The sequence below is a fragment of the Engraulis encrasicolus genome, chromosome 14 (assembly GCF_034702125.1).
Source record: "Engraulis encrasicolus isolate BLACKSEA-1 chromosome 14, IST_EnEncr_1.0, whole genome shotgun sequence".
NCBI classification, from domain to species: Eukaryota; Metazoa; Chordata; class Actinopteri; order Clupeiformes; family Engraulidae; genus Engraulis; species Engraulis encrasicolus.
The window spans coordinates 47,736,717-47,746,995 of NC_085870.1; the positions used below are offsets into that span (position 1 = coordinate 47,736,717).

General features: G+C 42.9%; 1 protein-coding gene across 1 annotated transcript; it reads right to left on the minus strand.

Annotated features, from left to right (window-relative positions):
• Positions 1-1,731: 1,731 nt before the first annotated feature.
• LOC134462789 (cathepsin Z-like) lies at positions 1,732-9,629 on the minus strand. The gene is made up of 6 exons (XM_063215996.1): positions 9,482-9,629; positions 8,131-8,294; positions 6,272-6,451; positions 4,751-4,901; positions 2,696-2,861; positions 1,732-2,233 (listed from the first exon to the last, which is right to left on the minus strand). Exons 1-6 carry the CDS (start codon positions 9,619-9,621, stop codon positions 2,108-2,110), a joined length of 927 nt encoding a protein of 308 aa, XP_063072066.1. The 5' UTR covers positions 9,622-9,629; the 3' UTR covers positions 1,732-2,107.
• Between the last annotated feature and the right edge of the window lie 650 nt (positions 9,630-10,279).

Sequence of the window (10,279 nt, forward strand, 5' to 3'; positions counted from 1 at the left end):
ACAAAAAACATTTGTGTTAGTAAGTAATGGTTACTTTTTTAGATCATGCACAGAGAAAAAAATATGGAATCACTCAACTCTGAGGAAAAAAATATGGAATCATGAAAAACAAACAAACAAAAAAAGCACTCCAAAAGCTTTTTTGAACCACTTTTGGATTTTAGAACAACTTACAGTCTCTGAGGCATGACGAGGGAAAAAACATTCCCTTCATCATTTTTGCTCCATTTTATATCTGATTACAGTGCCAGATCATCTTAACGGATTGGAGCCTTGCCGTTGACCATGTTTTTCAAATTTCCACCACAGATATTGTCTTGGATTTGAGTTCAAGGCTTTTTGTAGGCCATGACACTTGACCTTATGTTTTTATCTTTAAAGAATGTATTCACAGGTTTTGCCAATGGACAGGTACATTACCATTTTGAGAAATGATTTCATCATTCTGAAGCATCCTTTCAACTGATTGGATCAGAAAATTGTCAAAATTTCAATATAAACTTGAGTATTTATTGAAAAGGCATTGGCAACCATCTCCAATCACCTAAAGCAAATGGGCTTTACATACAGAGACATTCACGGATATCTGAACTTACACATGCACCCAAATTGGAAAAACAACAATGCAATGGCCCAAAAAAAGCATTCAGACAGTTTGACTGGATGGAAGTCTAATTAATTGATTAATTGTGAATCCTCTTTGAACAATTTGATGCTGGAAGTGTTGTCTGGTGCACTTATTGCATGGGGTTGATGAAAAATTAAAATGAGGATGACTGACTAATGAAAACGTACAAATGTCCACTGTCATTGACAATAGCCTATGGGGCTGCATGTCAGGTGAAGGCACTGGGGGGAACATGACTGCATTACATTTTCAATAAATGCACAAGTTAACATTGTTGTTTTGGACACTTTTCTTATCCAATCAATTGAAGAGATGCTTGGAGATGATGAAGTCTTTTCTTGGGATGTTAATGGATCTTTACTTGTCATACTGTAAAATTAGTGATGTCATCCATTGAAGAAAAACATATCGTCAGCTTACAAACAGTCTGGACCTCAACCAAATGAAAATCTGAGGTAGACGTTTAAGAAAATGGTCCATGACAAGGCTCCAACCTGTAAAGCCAATGTGGTAACTGCAAGAGGGAGTAAAATTGATGAAGGGTACCATTTTTCATCCATTAATGCCATTCCTCAGAGGCTGTGGGTTGTTGAGAAGCCCAGAGGTGGTGCAAAAAAGTCTTGAAGCGTTCTTTTGTCTGTTTATTTTTCATGATTCCATATTTTGTTCCTCCGAGTTGAGTGATTCCATATTTTTTTCTCTATGCATGCTCTAAAAAAGTAACAATTACTTACTAACTTAATTTTTTCTTGATTTCTTTTGGTGTTTCTTAAAGCCAGACAGTTCCCCTTTGAAAATGACTTGAGGTTTGTGTCGTATCATTCATCCTTCTATTTTTCATAAATTGAAACTCAATGAATATCCTCCACGACAGGTGATTCCATACTTTTTGCCAGGGGTTGTAGCATTGAGGATCAGACTTTGAGATATCATGTAGTGGAAATGGTCACCAGAGCAGTGCTCTGAAAACTTGAGATGAGAAGAGGCATAAAAAAACAGAACCACAAGTGAAAATAAACTGAAGCTTCTGTACGAGCATTCTTTGGAACAGTTGGCAGAGATGAGGTTGCTTGACTCAGATTTGACACAAAACAACGAGACACTTATTTGTGTGGCAGAAAAGACTTTATTTGTATTGTAGAGTGAGGTGATTATCAGTATTGTGCAGAACAGTTTAGAAAGCAGTCCAGTCCCGCCACACAGACAACTGGTCAACTCCTTTGGCAAGGACACGCATCCAGCATTCCATCGCCTCCTACAGGAGGCTGGAGAAATTGTAGACAAGATTTCCCTTTACCCATAACAGTGGGGCAGGCAACAGCACCCACAGATTTTTTTTTTAAAAAGTGCTCCAGTCCCATCCCTTTCAGAGTCACTGACATGAGTGGCATTTCAAGTAGCCAATCACAGACAAACGCTCAGGCAGGATGGAGGCTTGGCCGTGTAGAAGTGCAGATGACTGGCCTGTGGATTAACCAATCACAGGTATCCCTTGGGCACGATGGGGTCTCCGTACATGCAGTCCTCCTCCAGGGCCAGATTATACTGACTGCCGCTCCCGCCCTTATAGTTACTTGTCACGATGCGCAGCCAACCCTTCTCTCCCTAGAGAGAGAGAGAGAAAGGAGAGAGACAGAAAGTCAAACTGCAATCGGCCAAATGTGCCACTGGTCATACAACAAAACTAGGGACTGCACATTTCACACTAGCCATGAAGGGGTTAATGTGTGCTTACAGGTCTTATGATGGAGGTCTAATTTTAAGTTTAAAGTACAGGTTACAAACAGCAAATTGCATGCACGCACTACAGACACTCCAGCAGGAATTACCCAGACACCAAACTCCCTTTTCTCTTATTTTAATGTGCCGTTTCGGGCAGCATGCCCATCAGAAATGCCTGACGAAAGGGCATGCTGCTCAAAACATCACAAAATAAGAGAAACGGGAGTTTGGGGTCCAGACATAATTTTTTCTTGCGACTTTCTAAGAAAGAATCTTAGTCCTGCACCCAAAACTTTGAGACGGATGTGCATATTTTTTTTCTCAGTTAAACAAAACAATACTCACCCAGGGCTCCCCCCAGGAGTTGCGTACGATCCAGTACTCCACGCCGTTCTCGTCGACGCCCCATCCGGCCACCGACACGATGTGGTTAATGTACGGCTGCTCAATGAACTCGGAATACACGCCTCCCTCGTACGCGTCCAGGGTATCGGTTGCCATGATGCCACAGCTGTGAAGACAGTTACACATGTTAAACCGCAGACAACGGAAAAGGTAGAGACTATTCAAGCATGTACTTTTCCAGGATCCATGTGAGGTAAGGCGAATGCCCCGTTTGGAGACCAGCTGAGGTTGAAAAAAAACATTAAATTGCGCTGTAGATGGCGGTGGCGCACATCTTAGACAAGCTGCCACCAAACGCCAAAGTGGACAAACGCGCCCTTGGGAAACCAAACTCCTTTGCATTGGGTAGGAATGGCTGGATTTACTTTGTCTACGTGTTGACCATCTTTGTTTAAACATACAGGTCCTTCTCAAATAATTAGCATATTGTGTTAAAGTTAATTTTTCCCCCATAATGGAATGATGAAAAATAAACGTTCATATGGTTTAGATGCATTGCACACCAACTGAAATATTTCAGGTCTTGTATTGTTTTAATATTGATTTTGGCATACAGCTCATGAAACCTCATAGAAATCTATGGGGTATAATGAAGAGGGAAGTGTGGGTCACCAGATCAAATAACAAAAAACAGCTGACAGCTAAGCATCAATGATATCTGGGCTTTCATAACCCTCATGCAATGCCACTGCCATTGACTTCAATGTTAAAGTCAGGTCAGCAGTCTAACCCACGACTGCGGTTTTGAGTAATGAACAAGGCTGACACTTTTTTAAAAGCCTCAGGAAGCTTTTACCAGTGTTTAGAGTTAATTCGTTGATTCAGATGATTAGGTTAATAGCTCGTTTAGACAACCTTTTCATGATATGCTAATTTTTTGAGATAGGAATTTTGGGGTTTCATGAGCTGTATGCCAAAATCATCAATATTAAAACAAAACCTGACATATTTCAGTTGGTGTGCAATGAATCTAAAACATATGAAAGTTTATTTTTATCATTACATTATGGGAAAAAAAATTAACTTTAACACAATATGCTAATTTTTTTAGAAGGACCTGTATACTTGTGAGGGTGCTGTTGATCAGTTATGCCACAGCTAGAAAGACAAAAATCAAGAAAGATATTTATATTGTCCTATAGTCAATACTGAAAAAAGGACTAATTTGAATTTAAAGTTGCACTGTGTAGGATGGTGGTCAGAGTAGGTATTGCAATTTGAAACTATGCTGCTCATTGAAGCTGCTACTTTGTGCACCTCGTAGGGAAGCTCAAATCTTAGCATACTTTGTATAAGGATGACTAAAATGATTTTTATTTGGCACTAAGATCTTTTCATGAATATTTACTGCGTAAAAAACAAAATATTTCACTAGCGTGATCGAAGTAAATTCGGTTTTGCAGCTAAAAATGTCCATTTCTAGAAATTCAAAGCGGTGGACAACGGAGAAGACCCCCTTTTCATGTATGAAAAGTGCAATTTTCCTAGTCATGATGAATACTTAGAATGGTGGTGGTAAACATTTGAAAAAGTTAGTAAACATTTCTGAAAAGGTCAAATTTGTGAATGACAGCATGAATTCTGGAAATGTACTATTCAAAAATCTTACTTTGTGTACCTTTAATGGAAAAGACATACCAGAAACGGTAATCAAATTCCAATTGCCACAGTGCTACCTTGAAACTCGAATTAAAGATTTTTGAAAATTACATTTGATATTTTATTGCGTTTTGGAAACACTGTTCAAATATTCTTTACATACCGTCACACAGACTCCATTTTAGGCATCTGGTGCCATCAGCCACCATGCTACCACAGCAACAGCAAGCACACGATGCGCGTGGGTGCCAGGGGCCTACGCTAGGAAGCTGGTTCAGGAGTAAACCAGGTTAAGTTAAGACTCCAGGCTCTTCTATTAGAGGATTTACCACTCCACTCCACCTGGCTTACACCTGAACCAGCTTCTTAGTGTACCCCTCTGATCTGATGGCTTACCTGATTGGTCCACGGGCGTAGATCTCAGCCTTCATCTTTTCAAGGCCGTTGCAGGGTCCGAAGTCTCCCACCTTCCAGATGGTGTAGTTCTTCACGATGTTGCACTTGCCGAACGTGGTGCACGTACCACACTGGTTGAAAGGCTTGCACTCTGAAAACAGACAAAACACTTTAAAACCGTTTACACACACCTGAAAACATCGCTTACACATAAATGGCTGACCACACCCAGAGCTCTAAAACTCCAATTTTAAAAATGGCCCATTAGGGTCCCTAAATCACACTGGTTTATTTCTTTCTCCACGTGGTGTTATCACTTAAAAATGGATACAAAAATAGCATGCATGTAACCAGCAGCTTAGTTGAACAAATTCCAGTCCCTCCTGTCTTGTCATGACAGTAGCCTAAACACCAAAAAATTTAGATTGATAGACACTACCACTTGATTGAAAATTCATTGAGCATGGTGTAGTACGGGCCGTGGCCTGAGGACACCAGTGGATGGAAAAGTAACTCTAGTGTGCGACGCCATGGACAAAAATTGTGACTCTGCAAATACCGTAAAATTGGCCGAAAGGATCTGGTTGTCAATATTCAGTTTGTGGCCAAAATAACTGCAGCTGTTGGTGAGCATTCATTGCAAGGGATGATTAAAGACAGCTTACAAACAGTGACTGCATCCGATGACCGTTCCTCACTCAAACCCTGGCAGTAGTGGCCTGGTTCACACCAGACTGTGTGTGTGTAGCTTTGGCGCCCCCTGGCGGAACAGAGCTACACACACTACCGTCTGGTACACAGCCATAGAGCACGCTCCGTCTCCAACCGGAAAATAGGCTTAGAATTTATTGCTTCTGCACGGCCTCCTCACCAACAACTTCCTTCAAAAACCTTCCTGTTAATCTTTAAAGAGTCAATATAGTCTCTAATCTGTCTTGTGACTCCTCAATGTGAGTTACCGTTTATATTTAAGAAAGAAATGCTCCGTCTATTTTCTGGTTGGAGACGGAGCGTGCTCTATGGCTGTGTACCAGACGGTAGTGTGTGTAGCTCTGCTCCGCCAGGGGGCGCCAAAGCTACACACACACCGTCTGGTGTCAACCAGGCTATGGCAGTAGTGGCGTGGCATTGCATTTTACTTTGATGTCTCCAGTACTGACCGTAGAAGAAATAGGACTCCCCTCGCAGCAAACTCTTACTACGAGGTTATGACGTCAGTACGCACTCCTATCTATTCTCCATGGTAAAAACTAAACTTCACTCAAACAGGAAATGTGGCTTGTGGGCCACTGACCTAGTAACCAGAAACGCTACGGAGTGGACTCAAATCCAAAATACCTCATGAAGAAACCTTAGATGCAAAAACCTCTAAGAACATTGGTGAGGTGGCCAAACAAAATTAAACTTTTAAAGTTGATTAAACTTATACAAATTTGCAGGTTTTAGTAATTGACTTCAGAGAGTTTCATCTGAACTACTCAAATGCGTTCTGCATGCAAGTGTATCGTGTGTGGGTCATACTTTGGTCCTTGGCTTGGTAGTTGTTGCAAGTCTCGTCCGGGATACCGTTGGTGTGTGCGTACTCCCAGACCCCTGAGTGGTCGCCCCCGTGGCAAGATCCTGCCTCGCCACAGTCAATCACATTCTGGACAGACAGGTAGGCTGATGGCCACGCCCCTTTGCGCAGGATGTTGATGCGGTCTGGGGAAGAAAATAAAAACAATGCAGTCTGAAATAATCACATTTAAACGCTTGGAGCAAGCAGGTGGCATTTAATACAATGTGTCCACATTTTGCACATTGTTTAAAAAAAAGATCTTGTTTATGAAAGGATTAGTCAATTCTCAGTGTAATGGTCATGATGTGCAAAATGGTCTACACAAATCAAAAGCAAAAACATAATTCCTACCCTAAAAAATTGATGTGACCAGACAAAAAAGGTACAGTCTGATGAAAGTCATATCTTCCTCAAACATATGCCTACTTCAGCCTTACTCACAACAGCTTGTGCTGACTGGAACAAAAATTGCAGCATTCTTTATCAGAAGACACAGCATTTACACAAGAACTGAAACCAGCATGCTACACCCACGGAAGTGTGAACAAAAAGGCAGTGCCTGACCAGATAAGCTTGATACAGTTCCCTTCACATTATACTGTCGCTGACGCTTTTGTCCAAAGTGACTTAGTTATTACAGAATATTATTTTACAGTCTGTGGAGGAATTAGGTGCCTCGCTCAAGGGCACTTCAGCCATCGATGGAGGTGTTGGGATGCGGTGCTACCGTGTGCCCAGCATGAGACGCAGTACTGGGGGATGTGCGAGTGTCCCACCACAGCTCTGGTGTGTGCGTGGATTGCCAGTCATAGCTCTGGTCAGTGTTGGGCAAGCTACTTGTAAAATTTAGTGAGCTAAGCCATCAGCTACTCAACCATAAATTAAGCTTCACTACACTAAAGCTACCACCATCAGAAATGTAGTGAGCTAAGCTACAAAAATGTAGTTCACTACACCAGAAGCTACATTGTCCCAACATAATGTCAGCTTGATTTAAAATAACAGATAGGTCTACCTTCATTAAACACCACTTTATTGATCTCATTATAATTTATTGATATTTATTATACATTCAGTAATATCATTATAGGCCACAGGCCTAGGGTGACCCCAATAAGTCCAAGGGGAGACATGGACACGTTTCTGAGGGACAGTGTGGGGCACTCCCCGGCGTGCGCACATCCACCCCGGAGCACAGAGGATGGGTGGCTCCCCCGGAGAGGGGGGGGTCTATGTTGTCTTTCCGTGAGGTTCGATCTAAGGTTCCGGAGCTCTCATCTGAGGTTCCGGAGCTATCTCCCCCTTGCTCCCCCTCAAATTAAGCACGGGATCTTGGAACCCCTGTGTGACTCAGGAAAGAGAGTCAACATTTTTTCTCCGAGCAACACTGCGGGACAAAATGTAGCTTTTGTGAAAGCTACGTCGCTACTTGAGACAAAAAAATAGCTTAACTATACGGAAGTTACTCGATACATAAAGTAGTGAAGCTACGACCAAGCTACTGGGGAATGTAGTTAAACTAGCTTCACTACTAGTAGCTTCGTTACATGTAGCGAAGCTACTGCCCATCACTGGCTCTGGTGTGTGCATGCATTACCCGTCATAGCTCTGGTGTGTGCGTGCATTGCCCGTCATAGCTCTGGTGTGTGCGTGCATTGCCCGTCATAGCTCTGGTGTGTGCGTGCATTGCCCGTCATAGCTCTGGTGTGTGCGTGCATTGCCCGTCATAGCTCTGGTGTGAGCGTGCATTGCCCGTCATAGCTCTGGTGTGAGCGTGCATTGCCCGTCATAGCTCTGGTGTGAGCGTGCGTGCGTGCATTACCTGCCATAGCGCTGGTACTGCCATGCGCCCAGCATGAGCCACAGTACTGGGGGATGTGCTGGTTGCGGGTGGTGCTGACGTAGTTGGTGCCGTTGACATTCCTCCAATCCCAGGTCTTGGGGAGGTCTACCTTCTTGATGACCTCATGGGGGCGGGGATAAGTCCTAAAAGATAAAAACACAAATGCAAGAGTTGAGAACCCCTCAGACACCTCCCACACATACAGTAGGCAATGTCACATCACGTCACCACTCCAAGGAATGATGCACCCCAATACACTGTCCTGCACAGCCACAGCACGGGCTACCAAGTCACGGCCCGAAAACACAGAACACCAACCAAACACAAGACTGTCAGACAACCATGCTGAGCATCTCAGGTTTGCGTGTGTGCGTGTGCGTGCATGCGTGTTCTCCAGGCCCAGGCAGGTCACGCATGTTGAACTACAGCTCTCCCATGCGCACGGTACCATCTAGCGCGATGCTACCTGTTTCGCTCCAGGCTCTCCCTCAACGCCTTCACCCGCCGCATGTTCCTCACGTGACTCGCCTGCATAACCCTGAACTCGCTCCTGCTCACACACAGGCAATGACAAGCTGGTCAAGAACTCAAAGGCTTTTTTTTTGCAAAACGTGGTGGTAAAAGCCAGCAAAAAAAAAGAAAGAAAAAACAGAAGCAATTATTCTTAAAATAAAACTTAAAAAGGTTTATGACTGAGTTTCAACAAAAAAAAGTGCCTGCATGTTTAGATCTGGGCATTCATCAGGTCAGTGAGACAAACCAGTGCTGCAGACAAAGCTGTCACCTGATTCACGCCAGGTAAAGTGGGCGGGGTCAACCAATGTGCACGGGAACTGAAATTCCATGAATCATAAACCACTGACTGCTTGGCATTTTTAAGTACCCTACAAAAAAAACTGCAAACTCACTTCGAAACCGCACCACATTCAAACGACTCCAGTCAAAGCAGTACATCTTACTACACTGCGAGACTTGACTGTATACAGTCGGTAGTTATGTAGCAGAGTTGGACAAAGGAGCTGTGATTGTCAGACGGCAGCACTTTCAAAACACCTGAACTCGTCAAAACAACCGCGTGTGGCGCCAGACGGGCTTAATGTTTGTACTTTTCACGTTTAACACCGAGATTTTTTTTTAATTCTATAGCTAATGGCGTTTAGTTAGGCAACAGTTCATAAAACATTTGACATTTTTCGGCGCTGAGGAGGAAATGAGGAAATGACCCCCTTGTGCCTACGTAAGCAAGTTAAGTGAGCACAAACAAAATCTTTTAACTTGTATTTGCAATTTCCACGGATGGAGATAATGTGTACAAGTAAGTAAGTCTTACCTCACGGACACCTTGTCTCGTCGCAGGGGTTTGTAGCAAGGTTCTTGTTCGTTGAAGAAACGACCGGCCAAAACTCCCGATAGCAAACACAAAAACAGTACAATCACTGCGCGAGCCATGTTGAGCACTCTGCAAGTCATATGACTACATCAGACCGGACGCTTTATATACGCGTGCCAGGCGCGAGGGCGGGACTACCAGGACGCACTGGTGCGCGCGCCAAAGCGCTTAATGATTCTTTTTTAACTTGCGTTGTTTCTGATGCAAGCAAGGAAGCCGACAGGGGGGCAAAGGGGTCCGTTGTCCCGGTCCCAGGGAGAGAGGGGCCTCCAAAATTGGGTCCTACTCATTAATGTGCTTTGGGACATTGCAATTTTCAAAAAATCAAAGTGAGAGTTCCCATTTCACTTTATACCCATTTTATTAAGCTACAATTAGGATGTTGAAAATGCATATTGGTCGCTTAAACACTTTTTATTAATTAAATACAGAATGTCAAAATATGGGCATTTGTCCACCCTGTCATGGCCAAATGTTACATAAAATATAAAAACAGATATGTATCTAGCAAAACTTTTTAATAGTTTTGTTCATTATTTGGACATCAGGAAATCACACACAAGGGTACTGTATATTCAAAAATGTTTGTTTTTTCATTAAATTTAAATTTGACAGGGTGGACAAGGGCACGATAGGAGTGTCAAAATGGTGGTCATGATGTCAGTGGTGACATCATTTACTGTATTAAAAGGCCATTTTACAACCTAATGACAGGGTGGACACCGATTTCAGGGACAT

Coding starts and splice junctions, on each gene's coding strand:
- LOC134462789 (XM_063215996.1), bottom strand. CDS start 9,621: ATGACTTGCAGAGTGCTCAACATGGCTCGCGCAGTGATTGTACTGTTT. Junction 2,862..4,750: donor TACGCCCGTGGACCAATCAG/GTAAGCCATCAG, acceptor CTGTCTTCACAG/CTGTGGCATCATGGCAACCG. Junction 2,234..2,695: donor ACTCCTGGGGGGAGCCCTGG/GTGAGTATTGTT, acceptor CTCTCTCTCTAG/GGAGAGAAGGGTTGGCTGCG.